The sequence below is a fragment of the Mixophyes fleayi genome, chromosome 5, assembly GCF_038048845.1.
Source record: "Mixophyes fleayi isolate aMixFle1 chromosome 5, aMixFle1.hap1, whole genome shotgun sequence".
In the NCBI taxonomy this organism is placed as follows: Eukaryota; Metazoa; Chordata; class Amphibia; order Anura; family Limnodynastidae; genus Mixophyes; species Mixophyes fleayi.
Genome location: NC_134406.1, coordinates 172,826,063 through 172,845,006, shown reverse-complemented (window position 1 = coordinate 172,845,006; position 18,944 = coordinate 172,826,063). Strand labels below are relative to the sequence as shown.

At 40.7% G+C, this 18,944-nt stretch overlaps 1 protein-coding gene across 1 annotated transcript in view; it reads right to left on the bottom strand.

Moving 5' to 3' along the window:
- BMP6 (bone morphogenetic protein 6) overlaps window positions 1-18,944 on the bottom strand; it is a 201,007-nt gene that overhangs the window by 61,370 nt on the left and 120,693 nt on the right. Inside the window, exon 2 of the mRNA XM_075213041.1 lies at window positions 13,138-13,330. Within this exon, the coding sequence (XP_075069142.1) occupies window positions 13,138-13,330 (193 nt within the window). The remainder of the gene's footprint in view (window positions 1-13,137; window positions 13,331-18,944) is intronic.

Sequence of the window (18,944 nt, the reverse complement as noted above, 5' to 3'; positions counted from 1 at the left end):
ATGATTATGGTGGAGAGAAAGAATGAGAGAGTGACCTGATCTGGAGACTATTCTTCAGATTGAAGTAGAGAAGTACAGGAAGAAATAAACATTAGTAGTGGTTTACAGTAGTTTATGGGGCTGCACTGGGTTCCAGTTTTAGCTTTGCGGATGGAGAGCAGATTTAGGAATTAAAATATATATCAGCTGCCAAATTTATTATCATTAGATTATGAATGGTGGAAGTCAAGTGTCAAAATAGGATTTTTATAGAATCAGTTCCATCAGAGGTTAGTGTGAAAATGTGTACTGGCTCTTGTTTAGGCAAACAAAGTATAAGGAAAGAGAAGTTACCTTTCAATTACTGAAAAGGAATCTTTGTATTGATTGTGAAATTGCAAGTGGCAATGCAAATTGTAAGAGTAGGGTCTGGACTAGCCATTTAAGTCATGTTTAAATTAAGAGGTAAACCTGTGAGATGGGTTAGCAAATGGGCTATGAATGAACGAGAAGTATTGTGTAAATGGAAAGGCGTATATCAAGTCCTGGTTAAGAGGCAGGTGGAATGCAGCTGAGAAAGCTGTAATTTTGTCACTGTATAGCAGCAATGAGCACTAGGCAGCCCTATGGGCCTTCACTTGCGGCCCACAACTCGTTCCTGTTTTGATGTCATATTTGTTTGTGATAGCTTGAAACACTTATTTATCTTTCATTACATGCCTGATGATATATTATTACAGATATGTGTCTCTTTAAATGTATTATTTTAACTTATCACTGAGATTAAGGGTGATGGCTGCCCCATGCAGCCCATGAAGTGTATCAGGTTGCCTATCACTGCTGTAGAGGGAGAGTCAAGAGCAGATGATGGAGGATTAGTTCTACAAGACCACTGGGACAACTGCTCCCATGACTTTAATTGGCAGGATACATGGTCTATTTATGACCCACTGCAAACTTTTCATGTAAGTTAACATCTCCTATCACTGCTTTTCGCAGGAATAAGGGAAGAAGTTTCATGCTGGGACAGTGCATCAGATAATAGGCTGTCCTGGTGATGACTCTGATCCCTTCTCGCCAGGGAGAACAGCTAATGCCAGCTCCAGATGGCGCTAGCTATCGGGGACAAGCTCTGAAAAGTGAAGCTTTTTGGATCTTGGAAAATGGGTCCAGACCTCAGTCTCCATTGGCAATAAAAGGGACTCAGGTCTTCTGCGGTAGTTTGCCTAATGCAGGAGATATCACTGGCTAATAATAAATAGCCCCAATACTAATACTTGCCTAAACTATGCGGAAACAGCCATGTCTGCATGGCTTGATAAATATTGTGTCACAATATAGTCTATGTCAACCATTTCATGCAGCACTATGCCCGTTATAAATTGTCCCCATGTTCTATCTGAAAATTACATTTATACCATACAACAGGATAAGCAATACTTTGGTTATGGCAATGCATACTGACAGATACAGCCACCATACAGAACAAGAGATGTGTTATTGTGCAGCTTTCCACTCATGCAGAATAAGAATACTGCATTTAGCATAAATGTAAAAACGTCAAATATAACATACACATAAGTGAATTAAAAATTTAATGTTTAATTGTGCTTTCATATTTGCTGATGTCAAGAGGGGGTGATTGGAGCGTAGAGACAGACACACACAATTCAGAGACACATCAACACAAGAGGGAGAGAGAGACACACACATACAAAAGGAAAGAGTGAAAGGGAGAGAAATATCACTCTATCCACATATATACCTACACACATACACACACACACAGGGCTGCCAAGAAGAATTCAGGGCCCGGGTACAACAAATTCATGGGGCCCCCCTCATAGTCAAATAAGCCCCAAAATTTTTTTGCGCCGCCTTACGGCGGCGCAAAAAAATTTAAAAGTATGGTCATGCATTCAGGGGCGTAGCTAGCCAAACGGCGGTGCAAAAATTTTGGGAGGTGTGGTCATGCATTTTGGGGCGTGGCAAACGTGCCATTGGGGCGTGGCTAACATAAAAACCACTAGGCTCTCAATTCGCCGGAGCGTCACATATGTTCAAGCACTCCTGACTTTCAGGACATCTACCACCACAGTGTAGTATACAAACAATGCAGTGTGTACACAAACAGTTCAGTCTTGGCCTACACCTTACATTGGGCACAACATTCACCAAAAATTGGTATTGTCCCTACTAGAATCACAACATTTCACACACTGTGCTGCTCTCTCCTACCTGTTCTTCTCACTTTCTCCACCTGTGGCTGCTGCTTTCTTTAGTTGTGGCTTGTCCGGATCCAGAAATGTTGAAGGACCTATTTTGAAAAAAAAATGGCTACATTTAGAAAATTACAGCCAGCCCCGGCGTTAAATCAATAGCACCCACGATTAATAATTAGGCCTTCCTCCAGCCCCAACATTAAAATAATACTATTTACATTTAATAAATAAACCTATTTCACTTCCTGCAAACAGCCCCAGCAATACCTATATTCCGCAACCATCACTGCCATTAAATAATTCATAGTCACATTTAATAAATAGACCTCATTCTCCCTAAACTCACCCCAAGATTCAATAGCCCCCAAACCACCCCATCTTAAATTAATAGTCCCTACTATTAAATTGCCTCACCATCACCCTACAAACAAAATAGCGCCCATTAATTAGCCGCCACCTACCTCACACACACTACATTGCAACAAGCCCCCTGTGCCATCACACACACAATACTGTGCCCCTTCATCACAACTACACTGTACCCCCTTATGCTCACACTGCGACCTCCATGCTGCTTTTCCCCCTTCTTTTTTACTTTGTGCCTCTCTCCCACTTTTTTTATTCCTCTGTTCCTCTCTCCCACTTTTTTCCTCCTCTGTTCCTCTCTCCCACTTTTTTTTCCTCCTCTGTTCCTCTCTCCCACTTTTTTTTCCTCCTCTGTTCCTCTCTCCCACTTTTTTTCCCTCCTCTGTTCCTCTCTCCCACTTTTTTTCCCTCCTCTGTTCCTCTCTCCCCAATTTTTTTTATTCCTCTGTGGCTCTTTCCTTTTTTTCCTCCTCTGTTCCTCTCTCCCACTTTTTTTCCCTCCTCTGTTCCTCTCTCCCCAATTTTTTTTTATTCCCCTGTGGCTCTCTCCTTTTTTTCCTCCTCTGTTCCTCTCTCCCACTTTTTTTTCCTCCTCTGTTCCTCTCTCCCACTTTTTTTCCCTCCTCTGTTCCTCTCTCCCCAATTTTTTTTTATTCCCCTGTGGCTCTCTCCTTCTTTTCCTCCTCTGTTCCTCTCTCCCACTTTTTTTTCCTCCTCTGTTCCTCTCTCCCACTTTTTTTTCCTCCTCTGTTCCTCTCTCCCACTTTTTTTCCCTCCTCTGTTCATCTCTCCCCAATTTTTTTTTATTCCCCTGTGGCTCTCTCCTTTTTTTCCTCCTCTGTTCCTCTCTCCCACTTTTTTTTCCTCCTCTGTTCCTCTCTCCCACTTTTTTTCCCTCCTCTGTTCCTCTCTCCCCAATTTTTTTTTATTCCCCTGTGGCTCTCTCCTTTTTTTCCTCCTCTGTTCCTCTCTCCCACTTTTTTTTCCTCCTCTGTTCCTCTCTCCCACTTTTTTTCCCTCCTCTGTTCCTCTCTCCCCAATTTTTTTTTATTCCCCTGTGGCTCTCTCCTTTTTTTCCTCCTCTGTTCCTCTCTCCCACTTTTTTTTCCTCCTCTGTTCCTCTCTCCCACTTTTTTTTCCTCCTCTGTTCCTCTCTCCCACTTTTTTTCCCTCCTCTGTTCCTCTCTCCCCAATTTTTTTTTATTCCCCTGTGGCTCTCTCCTTTTTTTCCTCCTCTGTTCCTCTCTCCCACTTTTTTTTTTATTACTCTGTGGCTCTCTCCTTTTTTTCCTCCTCTGTTTCTCTGTCCCCTTTCTTTATAGTACTGTCCCTCCCTGTTTTCCTCCCCTTGCCTCTCCGTTTCTTTACTTACCTTTTGTCAACTTCTTTCTTTTCTTTTCTGCTCTTCTGTCTCCTCTTCTGTCTTCTTTCTTCCTGCTGGCTGCGGCGCTCCTCCTCACTGACTGACAGGCGTGACTTGATGACGTCACGCCCAGCAGTCAGTGTGAATGGAGGAGAGGAGGGACACGGCGCCGCGCGATCACGTGAGTATTTTTTATTTTTATATTCTTCCAGCTCCCATGAACCCCCAAACCCCCCCCCCCCCCCCCCCCCGGGGGAAAAAAAAATAAAAAAAGTTTTAAAAAAAATAGCGCAACAGAGAAAAATAATAAAAAAATAAAAATAAATTTAATTAGCAGCGAGGGCCCGGCCCGGGCCCCCTGGCATGGCCGGGCCCGGGTAAACTGTACCCGCTCCCCCCCCCTCTCGGCGGCCCTGCACACACACACACACAAGGGGAGAGATATGCACATACATACATGTACAGTGGCGGAACTACCATTGGTGCAGCAGGCGCAGTGCACCGGGGCCCGGGCCGCCATCAGGGGGGTACGCGGGGTTCTGTTGTACTGGGCCCGGGCTCACCAGGGGGCCCGGCGGCAGCGCAACACAAACTTACCAGGGCGCCCGGTGTCTTCCAGTCTCCGTTGGTCTCCACTGCGTCTCCGCTGGTTTGCGCTGCTCTCCGCTGCTGTCTGTTGCTGTCTTCGGCCTGGCTGTCAGCGTGACAGCCAGGCAGCAGAATGCGATCGCAGGGGTGGAGGAATCATTCCCCTACGATCATGTGATCTGCCTGTGACAGCCAGGCAGCTGCCAATCATGATCGCAGGGGAATCATTGCTCCGCCCCTGCAATCATGTGATCTTCCCTTCTCACTGATTGTGTGGTGTGACCTGACGTCACATCACTGTTCCCGTCGCCGCAAAAGAAGAGGGAGCAGCGAGAAGCAGCTGCAACATCTCAAACTGTAAGTATATTTTAAAGATTTTTTTTTCAGATTGTTCTGTTTGGGGGGAGGGGGGGGGCGCTCATCGGGTGGGGGGTGCCCGGCCCGCGTCATTTGTACTGGGCCCCATGATTTCTGATGGTGGCCCTGACCGGGGCCCATGGAGATAATGGGGCCTGCTACATGGCAGATGCAGAGGGTCGGGGGCCCAGTTCCCTCCTCCCCTCCTACCTGCACCAGGGCCCACAGCTCGCTAGTTCTTCCTCTGTACACGCACACACACACACACACACACACACACACGCGACAGATATACACCAATAGTTAATGTTGTTGCTGATTGGTGTATATTCATATACATACACATACAAAGGGGGAGGGCAGAGGCAGTCTGCTTTCTTCTTTCCTGCTTTGAGTTCATGTCATCTCAGACGAATGGAGACACCTGATACACTGTAACAGTCAGACCATTATAGATTCAAGGTTAAGCAACAGGTGCTTGAAGTATATCCACACTTCTATCTATCTATTTATCTATCTATCTATCGCCCCTAAGCCACTTTTTAACTCAATGGACTGGAGAGGGTTAGTAAATCTAAAGTTTACGGTAATGTCACAAATTTTTCCATTTCTCCATCCAGGTTGTGTTCTCTCTGCAGAGTTGCAGATCTTGGCAAAGTCTATCATGGGTTGATCCTGGAATCGTCTGCCCAACATCTAATAAAAGACTGGTGATAACTCCCACTTACTCACACGAGAAAAGGGGGATAAGCTCCATAGCACAATTATTAGGATTTAAGCTCTTACGAGCAGGGCCATCTTCCCTCCTGTCTCTATGCCAACTCTTCTGCTCCAAATTCACAATAATAGCTATTCCTAGAGCTTCTGGAGTTAAGGTATTACTTGTTTATTGTTCTGTACTGTTTTCCCTGTATGGTCTATTGTTTGTATTGTAATTATTGTACAGCACTGCAGAAACTTTGTGGCGCCATATAAATAAAGACTAAGTATAATAATAATAATAATAATAATAATATATAATAATAATAATAATAATAATAATTATTATATATTATTATTATTATTATTATTATTATTATTATTATTATTATTATTAAAAGGCCAAATAAACATGGTAAACAGTAGGCAAACTTTAAAAGCTTCAATCTCTGTTAAGGGTGTAGTGGTTGATATCAATGTAACCATGAAATGGAATGACATACAGTACAATGACAATGATAAATGATCAATGTAGGAAAAGTAGCATTGGTGAATTGGCAGGTTCACAATGACAATACTTTCAACTGTTTTTCTCAAGCCTAAACTAGAAACTAGAAAAGTTGTCTAGAAAACTATCATGTCAAAAGTCAAACTCTTTGCTATAATCATTGGTTGGGGTGTGGACTTAAAGAGGGCAATACTCTCAGTTAAACCTTCAGGTTCACAGATTGAAATTAATAAATTCTCATACAGACAGCATAGATAAAATGAAAAAAACTAGAGCCTGACGAATGTGAACTCTAAGCATAAACTCATTCTCTGAGATATAAAAGATGAGGTAGCAGTATTTATTGCTAGCAGTTATTGCATCAACTATTATGATGAGACTAATAATGAAGAGTAGTGAAGTGTAATAATGAGTTTCTTTGTACAGAACACGATGAAGAATATAACTCTCTCTCTTTAAAGAAGAAAATAATTGTGATTGCAGTGCCAATAACAACACATAAGAGAATGAAGACAATGATGTGGGTAGTATTCTCTCTTTTTTCAGTTGTTCCCATAGTCCCCTGTGCCTTTATTGCCTGTACCCTAAGCCCCATTGTATTTCATCTCTCTTAACTCAGTACCCTATATCTTTATTATCTCTGCATTGAGTCCCCAGTCTCTTGATTGGGTGTAGCCTGATCCTTTTTGTCTTTAATCTCTGTTAACTCCCCACCTTGTGTCTTTATTGTGTTTTTACTCTGTTTACCAGCCACCTTATTGTCCTTAGAGCCCTTGTGTCATTATTTTCTTTGACCTCATTCCCCTATTTCTTGAATGTCTAATATTTAATCATCATCATCATCACCATTTATAATCTTATCTCTTACCTGTTAACCTAGCCACCATTTGTCTTTATTCTGTTACCTCAGTACCCCTAGTCGTGACTTATTCTCTGTTACCTCAATCCCCTTGGTCTACTGTGTATTACTATATTGGGACCTGTGTCTTTACTGTCTGTTACCGCAGAACCACAGTATCTTTATTATTACCTCAGCTCCCTATTTTTATAGTTTGTTACCTCCGCACCCTGTGCCTTTAATCCCTAGGTCTTCAAGACACTGTCCTATCCTGGTTCTCATCCTACCAATCTAATCTCTTTTTCAGTGTTAGTCTCTCTGAATACACCTCTGCTTCATTTCCTTTATCAGTTGGAGTACCACAAGGCTCAGTCCTTGGTCCTTTGCTCTATCTATACCACTTCTCTTGGAAAACTAATAAGCTCCTTTGTAGATGATACCCCATTCTTCTATCTTCTCTTGATTTCTCGCCATCTGTGTTGTCCCGCGTTACTGACTGTCTCTCTGCAAAGATAATAATATTCCCACCTACCAACAGAAGTTACCGACATTTATATTTCTGTTGACAACATGATAATAAATCCCACCCCACAAGCTCGCTGCCTTGGTGTGATCCTCGACTCACACCTATCCTTTTTTCCCCACATCGACTTTATTTCTAAATCATGTTACATACATCTAAAAATGTATCCAGAATACACACATATTTCACACAAGACACTGCAAAAACTTTAATTCATGCACTCATCACCCGCATTGACTATTGTTATTCCCTCCTTACTCTTCAGACGCTCACCTCAAGAATCTATTTTGCTTGCAGCAGGTAAACTGATTTTGAAGAAATAAAAAAGTAAATGAACCCTTCGAAAATGGCGCTAAAACAACAATAAAGGTGTTGTAATTTGTGCAATATAAATCAGAAGATAATTCTAATACAGCTGCTGCAAAGAAGGAGGTTGCCACCCGCCTCTCCTAAATATGTGCAATAATAAAAAAAATTTTTTTTTACTTGCAAATCATTCTTCCTCTGTTGATTCACTCTCTTGGTTGCCTGTCAGTCTCTTGGTTGCCTGTTTTTCAGAATCCAATATAAAATACTTCTACTAACATACAACTAACATCTACTAACATCAACAGAACTGCACCAACATATATCTCCTCACTTGTCTCAAAATATCTCCCAGCTCGACACCTCTGTTCTATACAAGATCTGTGTCTCTCATCTGCAGTCATTACCTGCTCCAATTCCTGGTTACAGGACTTTTATCAGGCTGTACCCACTTTGTGGAATTCCCTCCCTCACACAATAAGTCTTCAAACCTTCAAGCACTCTCTGAAAACCACCGCTTAACCTCCCTAGGTTACCTTATTATCTGCCTTTACTCAGTTTACACAAGACAATGACCCTTTGACCAACATTGCTTTGTGAATGAATCACATATCCCACTAAGAACTTTTTTCAAAAGAAATTCACTTATCACACAGTGTAACACTATTCTATCTTTTTTTATTTTACATTAGAGCTTTAAAGATCTATATGTGCCAGAATAAACTCCTCACTGAATTAGTGCCCACAGTATGTTAACCCTATAAATACACTAGTCCCCACAATATCTTTACTCTTTACATGCACACCAGTATATTAATAATCGCACTTACCTTAGCTGTAGAATGGCATGGGAGACAGCTTCCAGCGAGTCTCCTGAAGGGAGTGAAAGGAGGAGACAAGGAAGAGAGGTGGAGGGAAGAAGAGGCACCTACAATGAGGTGGCTGGTACCAGGGGAGGGACCAGCCACCAGGAAGAGCAGTGCCTAGAGTTGTGTAGCCCTGCACAACCCTGGCACTGTGCCCTGCATATGCCACCCTGCACCCGCTGTACACAATTTTGGGATTTCCTCGGTGGGCCAGTCCGACACTAGCATATCTGGTTATACGTGGGGTCAACACAACACCAGTCCAAGATTTAATGACTTCCAGCTAAATCAGGGTAGTTGGTGTGCTTTAGTGTTTGGATGTGGAATGCTTACTGCTATGTGTCTAAATAAATATTGAAAAAAAATACAGAGTTATGGATGTGGTGGAAACAGTAGATTAGTATTTTTAGTACACTGAGCTGGATGCAGTCTCTTTACTCATAAATTATTGTCATTATGAATATCTATTAAAATGAAAAGTATTTCTAAACACTGTTCTGTGGAATCTTTCCCTTTGAAAAGTCTGGTGAAATTTTTAGCATCAACTTTATTTTCAGCCAACATAAAATTGACAAATAACCCCCTAGATGACAATTAGTGTGATTGCACATCCACTGAGTAAGGTTCACTCCAAATAACAATCTCCCATCTCATATTCATTTGTCTTGAGAACTACTTTGCTGTTTAAGGACCATGCATTCCTGGACAACAATTTTGCCAAACAACAGCTTTAAATTTATGCAAAATTCCTAGGAGCATCAAAGAAAGTGAAATATTGTTTAAGTACTTAACTAAATGTGACATGTCAAGAACTGTATCCTTGTTTGCGCTAAACAGCTGCTCTTAGTTGGCTTACACATATCACACTAGAACATAACGTAAATCTTCCAAATATGAAACTGGCTGCCTCTATCACTACACTTCCCTTTGTGAAGATTATGAACACTGTATTCCCAGCAGACCTGCAATGACATTCCTAATGAATCACAGGGAGAAATTAAAATATGTATCCACATCAGCTTCTGCAGATGTTAAAACATCATGTATGTTGATAAAATATTTATGCTGTTTGTATAAAATGTTTAATAATGTGTTGTTTATGTATCAATCTTCGTGGGAAGAATGTGCAAAAACATAGATAACAAACACAAAAATGTATTAAGTCAAAAGTATTACAGGCACCACTAATGTGAAATTATATGGACTATAGTTCCTTCTCATTTAAAGTCAAACTGACCACACGCACAGTTAGGCTTGAAGTCAACTTGATTGTAAGCACCATCAAGTACTAGGTAAACGCAATCACAGGTACCACAAGGCTTGAAATCAACTACATAACAAGTACCACCAGTTGACATGTCATCTGGATCATAAACAACACCAGGCGGGATTTTAGCTGCAACATAGAATCCAATGGATGTAATATAAGTGAATTCATGTTTTAAGCAGTAGAGTAGAACATTTATTCACTCAGCAGGAAAAGAGGAATTTCAGATGTATGGAACTGGATCTGCATAGTTAACCTTCATAGCATTACACTGTGTGATCTAATCCCACGATGGTAGTAGATGAATAGGCAGTGAAATCTCTGGTGTTTACAAACTATAAAATGACACTAAAAATATGTTATGAAGTGAAAACCCAAGCACTCTATTCAATGTGAATGGTGGAACATAGGAGGAAGTGCAATAGCAAATAAACAAGATTAAAATTGATAAAACATCTGTCTCAGATGCTATCCACATATGTTTCCTGAAGCATCGAGGTTTAATTATAACTACATATTTCGCAAGGTTGAAAGAAAACACACAGGTCCATCCATTTAGTTCAACCGTCAATAAATTTTAAATGTGTTGATCCAAAAGAAAAAAATCAAGTGAGACAGTTGCCAATTGAGCATCAGAGGGAAAAATATTCCTTCCTCTCATAATGTCCTCTAATGATCATAGATACATATGCCACTTTTTTGTCAGATTCAAACCATTTTTAGGTAAAATTTCCATTACCATCTCACATGTTAAGGAATTACACAGCTTAGCCACCTGTACAGTTAAGAAACCCTCGCTATGATGATAGTGAAACCATATTAATATTAAAAGTTAATTCAACAACATATTTTATTAACCTCAAACATATTTATACATAACACTTAAATCACTTCTAAGACACCTTTTCTCCAAAATAAACAATATAGTATTTCTAACATTTCTTTATAACATACCTCCTCTCCATTCACACTTCTGCTCGCTCCCTGCGCTCAACCAATGTTCGCCGACTCTCCTCCACTCTTATCACCTCTTCCCACTCCAGAATCCAAGACTTTTCCCGTGCAGCCCCCCTTCACTGGAATGACCTCCCTCGTTCCATCCGCCTCTCTCCTACTCTGTGCTCCTTCAAACGTGCACTGAAAACCCACCTCTTCCTTAAAGCCTACCAACCATCCACATAACCCCTTCACCTCCACTCGCTCTCCCTTTGCCTCTTCTGGCTCCCCTTGTGTCTTTCTGTTTTCCCTCCCTTAGGATGTAAGCTCAAATGAGCAGGGCCCTCTTCCCTTCTGTCTCCTCACCTGTTCTTCTGCTCCATGTTTATTGCTTTAACTTGCCTGGAGTTTCTGAAGTACTGGTATTTTTGTTTATTGTTTTGTGCTGTTCCACCCTGTATAGTGTACTGTTTGTATGATGTACGGCGCCGCGGAAACCTTGTGGCGCCCAACAAATAAAGGATAATAATAATAATAATACCCCTGCCATTCCCATTATCAGTGGGGGTGCCCCTCTTGAGTTCTACTATGTCGTTTTTACAGTGAGATGCTCCAAGCTGTCCCAAAACTCAAATTCATCACATTAATCGCACTACTCAGATCGTTTGAAGAAATACCTCCTCATAAAAACTGATAAATCATAATTTGTGAAATCAGGCACATACCATTTTATCAAATTGTTTTCTACACTATCATTATTTCTATTGTTTTTTTATATTTATGGAAAATGTTCATAGATGAATTAGTGCCACAAAAGGAAGGCAGATGTGAAAAACCAAAAATCTAAATATTATCCAAAAACATATGATAGAAAATAAAATTATTACAGAGTCCCCATGGTTTTATAAAGATGTAGTCATGCCAAACCAACCTGATTAATATGAAGCAAAAAAATGAAAGAATCCGCAGGCGCTCAACTCCACAGAAATCAGCCTCACTAGGAAACAAGGAACCAACCCTACCTTGATCTAATACTAGCACCAAGCAACAAACCTAGTGTTGGCGCTAAACGTTATAGTGAACACAATCTAAACTGATGAAACCTTATCAATTCAGCTGCAATATATGTTTTCACTATTACGGTTTAAAACCAACTCTAGGGGGTATATTTACTAAACTGCATGTTTGAAAAAGTGGAGACATTGCCGATAGCAATTAATCAGATTCTAGCTGTCATTTTGTAGAATGTACTAAATAAATGACAGCTAGAATCTGATTGGTTGCTATAGGCAACATCTCTACTTTTTCAAACCTGCAGTTTTGTAAATATACCCCTAGATTTGCATTTGGTTCTACAATCTAGGTATCCTATTTGATCAAAGTAGTTTGGTACTCTTCCACATAAAATATTAGTAGGTATAATTAAAACACTGGACTAGATTTAAAAATATGTACATTAGCAGATTAACTGGCCAAGGGATAGCAATCAGAGGGTTCTTATAAATAGTACATATTCATATACGTAAGTGACAAATTGGCAACCTCCAGAATATGTATTGGGACCTATTCTTTTCTGTCCTTTGTATTAATGCCCAGAAAGTAATATATCCATGTTTGCAGATGCTACTAAGCCACTACAAGACAGAAGATCTCCCCTAGTAAACTAGGACAGGCCATCATATCGCTGCAGCAGTTATATACAGCAACATGTAACTAATACAGAAGAGAATGGGAGCTCTACAGGAGGGGGCTGACAAATTTTAACCTGGGGGGCAAGACTCGACTCAGCAGCCTATTTTAAAGGAAAAAATATGCAGATGGCCCCAGGGCCGGATTAAGGGAATGGAGGCCCCTGGGCTAAGGGGGCTTCCATTCTCCCGTGAGGGCCCCCCTCCCCCGTGATCCTAGCTGCCCGCGCCCGCCCCTCCCCACGTGATCCGAGCTGCCAGCGCCTCCCCCCCCGGCACTTACCTCCTTCTCCGGCGCGCTGTGCGCTCTTTACTGAGGAGATCTCATGAGAGTGAGACTCACGACCGATCAATACTGCTGCTGAGCACTTTCACGGGCCCCCTGGATGCCATAGGCCCCCTGGATGCCATAGGCCCCTGGGCTGTAGCCCAGTTAGCCCTATGGTTAATCCGGCCCTGGGTGGCCCAATGACCCAGCCCAAAGTAGCCCATTATGGGCCCAGCATGCCCCTGGAGCTCTATTTGCAAGAATGTTAGTTAAGCCTTGGGGTATCTATTGCTAAAAAAATAGGTAGTGTAAGCCTGTAAAAGACACAGTCACAAGGCACATCTTAATAACTTATTAAATTACCTGCTTTTGTGTTCTGCTAAGACTTGATATATACTGATTAAAAAAGTCTGGTTTTCAAAGCTTCCCAGTACACAGTCCTTGTATATTCGGAATTCTGCAGCTGTCACTGCTTCTCCCTCAGGTATCTGGGATAAATTAAACTTGAATTCTTTATGATGTCTTAGACGAGGTGACAACTCCTTGTCATATTCAACTAGAAATAAAATAAAGAAAAATTAAAAACTTATAATGAACATAAAGAAAAATAAGTAGACACATATATTAGTAAGGATAAGAATAATAAATATTATGGTATATTATAATTATATTAAAACATAGGGATAATTTAAAATGATGCAAATGGCATCACTCAACAAGGAAATCACCCCTGAAGAGCTAACCCAAGCAATTAAATTATTCAAGTACATAACTAAATCACTCCTCCTATTTGCCCTGATCATGAGCCAGTGGCAGCCTTGATCCACAATAACTTAAATATAAGAATCAGAGCCTGGTCCCTGAGAACATAAGCTTGTTCTTTACGAAGATGATGTGATCATCACCATCACAAAGCCACACACATCTCTATCTGCACTGTAGAAAGAGATTAGAGGTTATGGACACCTATCAAATTTCAAAATAAATGCAAACAAGAAGGAGACTCTCGCCCTCATTATGCCCACAGAAGCACAAAGGATAATTATAGTTTCTGCTGGCAGACCCAAAAGATAAAGTACCTGAGCATGTTCCCGACCAGCCATTATCATCTGCTAATTTCCCTCCGCAAATTGACTTAATAAAAAAGAATTTGTGAGTCTGGGACAATAAATTTCTTGAATAGGCAAACTGTAATAAAAATTAACGTTCTGCAAAGAATGCTTTACCTATTTCAGACTCTACCTCTATTGTTCTCAGAAATTTGCAACAGTGCATATCTTGATTTGGATTGGAGGCCTAGAGTACAACAAAGAGTCCTGTAAAGACACTCTAAAGAGGGAGGCTGTGGCCTTCTCTACCTTTATAATACAATTTGGTGTTTCATTTGACACCAAAAATCCTAAGCGATGATGATATTCATACCAGAACATGGGTCAATATAGATGCAGACTTACTGAACACGTTGTTGCCATATACCCTGTACACTCCCAATCTGGAATTTCTGCACACGTTTGTATAAAATCAAACATAATCCCAACAGAATTATTACTCTGTGGAATAATCCAGCATTTCTAGACCATAATGCATTTGTTCATTGAACAAAATACAATATTAAGTTCCTATCTGATTTCACGCCATTGTACTCCTTCCCAGAGTTTACTGAATTTCATGCTCGATTCGACTTTCTCGTCAGTTGTTTTATCCAATACTTGCAGATGAGTCATTTATCTGGTAGTAAGATAAAGTTGCATACCCTCTGCCACTTCCATCCACACCTTCCCTGCTAGAGGCTTTGGGCCTGATTCATTAAGGAACTTAAATTAATAAATATCTTATTTAAGTCTCCTGGACCAAACCATGTAACAATGCAAGGGGTGAAAATTAGTTTTCTGTTTTGCACATAAGTTAAATACTGACGGTTTTTTCATGTAGCCCACAAATACTTGATAGATTATTTGTACACTGAAATTTAAATTTGATATTTGTGTGCTACATGAAACAACAGTCAGTATTTAACTTATGTGCAAAACAGAATACTAATTTGCACCCCTTGCTTTGTAACATGGTTTTGTCCAGGAGACTTAAATAAGATATTTATTAATTTAAGATCCTTAATGAATCAGGCCCTTTCTGTTTATGCATGTTCCATCCAGAGAATTAACTTCTACCGTTTATTGTCTCCTCCTCAGGCAAAGCCAGCCCTCAGGAGCTTCATGAGTTTATGCAGAAGTAGGACATGGGGAGACTCTTGAGCCACAAGTCTAGTCCTGCATTAGGGAGGAAGTGGCAAAGGGCTAGATCTGTATGCAAATTAAGGAGAACTCCTATAAACTTCTGTTTCAGTGTTACCTCAAATACTTTCTGGAGAATTCGCGGAATGCACCCTGTTTCACATATAGTGAAGTTGTCCCAAGCTAATGAGCTTCTGGCGAGAGCTTCAGCACTTTATCAAAGAAATGACAAATGTTCATCTCCCACCTAACCTCTTGTGTTTCCTCCTCCCACGTCCAATCCTGATGTTCCAAAACATAACCTAAGGCTAATAAGTCATATTCTCAATGCATCCAGATGCTTAACAGCATCTAGCTGAAAGAAGCCTGAATGCCTTACATTGACTGCACTGATCAATAAAGTTTGGCAAATATATAAACTGGACCAAATCACCAGTAAAGTTCAGGATCACCATAATCAATTTTTTAGCAACTGGAATACATGGACCCATTGCTATGAGATCGCTTCATCCTCATCCTCCTAAAACATTTTAATTTTCATTTACGTTTCTGATTACAAAATTTGTCTCTAGCCCAGCCGTTCCTCCATCTTACCTGTACTAGCTCACCCGCACCGCCTCCCCCTCGGCAGTGCCCACACAGGGTACTACAATACAGTTTTTAACTTTTAAAACCTTATAGCTACTACCCACACAAACAGCTAATGTATTGCACTAGTTAAAACGCCATGTAGGCAATAACAGCTTTCCCAGACAAAGGAGTATTAGATACACATGCACCAGTAAAAAAAGAATGATGTAAAATGAAAACACAAACAATAACAATATGCCTGGTAGTTTGTAATAACCTCATATTCCTAGTTATTCCAGGTATGTTATAAAATCATTTGCAGACATCACACAGGAAACACCAGAAGAGTGCAGTTTATCGCACAGTAAGTTCCACTACTTGTAAGACATTTCTCAGGAGCTGAGTGCTGTCATATTACAGATACCTGTGCTGTTCTACAGTATCTATGCAATTCATTATTAAACTGGTCATTTGTACTGGACTTTAGTTTCCCTGCTGACCTCTGAACTTACTTCACCTGTTTCCACTTACAGTTCAGTTATTCCTGATTCCCTCCTTACCTGCCTATGTAAAGCAGTAATCTTTTAAGTAATCATAAAGTTCTTGGGCCTGATTCATTAAGGATCTTAAATTAAGAAACTTGCTATTTATGTCTCCTGGACAAAACCATGTTACAATGCAAGGGGTGCAAATTAGTTTTCTGTTTTGCACATAAGTTAAATACTGACTGTTTTTTCATGTAGCACACAAATACTTGATAACTTATTTGTACACTGAAATTTAAAGTTGATATTTGTGGCCTCTGGCTCACATTCCGGGGTCCAGTACACTTACCTGGCCTCCTTCACCAAATCTCCCAGTGCTGACGTGTCATGGCCGCTCCAATGATGGGCGCCAACTAGGTTTCATTTATTTTTTACCCTTGTTTCTCAGCCATAGGTTGATTACCTAGCATTCCTCTTTATTGCCTTTTTTTTTTTTAAGGCACCTGGTTTGTCCAGGGAGTGCTAGATCTTCATGTCCCATATCCAGCTCAGTTGTGGGATCACTTGGCTCCTTATATCCAGTCTCCATGTACCTCTATTTCATCTACTATCCCTGGACACCAGTATTTCCTGCTTCTGTGGTTACATCTGGTAATCCAGTCTCCTTGTACCTAAATTTCATTTACCATACCTGGACACCAGTATCTCCTGCTCCAGTAGCTAAAACCTGGTAATCCAGTCCACCTATACCAGCAATTCCTCTCTTAAATCTGGACACCAGTATCTCCTGCTCAGTAGCTAAACCCTAGTGATCCAGTCCTCCTGTACCTGCAGTTCCCCATTATACCTGGACACCAATATCTCCAGCTCCAGTAGCTAAAACTTGGCAAACCAGTCATCCTGGACCTGCAGTCCTTTTATTACACCCATTTGTTAGCATCTCTCTCTGTCTCTCTCTCTCTCTCTCTCTCTCTATGCAGAAGGTCTCACCTAGAGACCTGGGGGTAAATGTATCATACCCTGGTTTCTTCAACTCGCGGGAGTTCGGCGTCTTCGCAGCTTAAATTTAAAGCGGCGCTGCCTTGTAAAGGGAAACTTCTTATGTTCTCCACCCCAGGTTGCTGATCATTGTGTTATGAATTCTCTCTCTCTCTCTCTCTCCCTAATAAGCTCCTTTGGATTTCAGTTTCATCTCTATGCGGATGATACCCAAATTTATCTATCCTCTCACCAACTCAAACTCAATCATTCAAAAACAGAGCTTATAATTTTCCCACCCACCAACAGTTACCTACCTGACATTTCTATTTCTGTTGGCAACATGACCATATATCCCACCCTGCAAGCTCGCTGCCTAGGTGTGATCCTTGACTCAGAACTGTCCTTTGTTTCCCACATGGACTTATTTCCAGAATACGCACATATTTTACACTAGACACTCAAAAACTCTAGTTCATGCACTCATCATATTGGCATTGGCTATTGCAATTCTCTCCTTACTGGTCTTCCCCAAAACAGACTATAACCCCTACAATCTTTTTTGCATACAACAGCTAGATTTATTTTCATTGCAAATTGTTCTTTCTCTGCTGATCCACTCTGTCAGTCTCTACATCGATTGCCTGTTTTTTATCGAATTCAATATAAAATACTTCTACTAACTTATAAGGCCACAACAAAACTGCACCAACATACATCTCCTCACTTGTCTCAAAATATCTACTAACTTGACAACTCCGTTCTGCACAATATCTGTGTCTCTCATCCACTCTCATCACTTCCTCCCATTCCCGTTTACATGACTTTTTCGAGCAGCACCCACTCTATGGAATTTCCTCCCTCGCACAAGACTTCCTCTGGTCTACAAACCTTCAAGCGTTTCCTGAACCCCCACCTCTTCAGACAAGCTTGTAATATTCCTCAACCTCCTCTTAACTTCACTAGGTTACCCTATTACCATCCTTTACACAATTCACTCAAGACAATAACCCGCTGACCCCCTGACCAACATTGCTGTGCGACTGGATCATATAGCATATGAATCACTTTTTACCTTTGCACTCTGGCTGGACCAAAATGCAATACGGAGACTTAACCTCATTTATCTAGCTCCCATTGTATCATAGATTGTAAGCTTGCAAGCAGGACCTTCTTACCTCTTTGTATTGCTTATTTCTATGTTTGTCCCCAATTGTAAAGTGCTACAGAATTTTCTGGAGCTATATAAATAAAAGTTGATGATGATAGTTTATACACTGAGACATTTTTTAGTGGTTTGGAATATATTGTTCTGAAAGTGGATTAGGGGAGGGGGCCCAAGTCAGACAACAATGCTTGCATAAAGAAATTTGGCCTTTGGTAACTTATAATAATAAAATGGGAGTAAAGAAAGAAAATCAAAGCCATCTCCCTTGGGTTTTTCGTCATTTATCTTTGAATAGCATTTTTTGAGTGAATGGAGTGCTCGCAAGAGATGTGCACTTATTTTTAATAAAAGTTATGTTCTCACATGCCATTAATAAAGCATACTTCTATGTGATGATCCCTTAATCAAAATATACTGCTATTGTTATATAGTATATTGTAACTATATTTCCTGTTACTCGTTTAATACAGCTAAATTTAGTTGCTCATTTTTTCCTCCTTTCTATGTATTAGTCAAAGTGTACCCATCACTTGTACACAGAAGAGGCAGCCATTATGTGAGTGAGCCGATAATCATACTTTCCAACTGTTCTGATTTTAGCGGGACAGTTCTGATTCAGGGCTCTGTTCCACTTGGGGACATGTTTGTCCATGGATGGGAATGTTGGGGGAAGGGTGGTATGTAATGGGCAGTCTAGCACTTTACAGTGCTAGGCAGCCCTTTGGTGACATTGTCAAC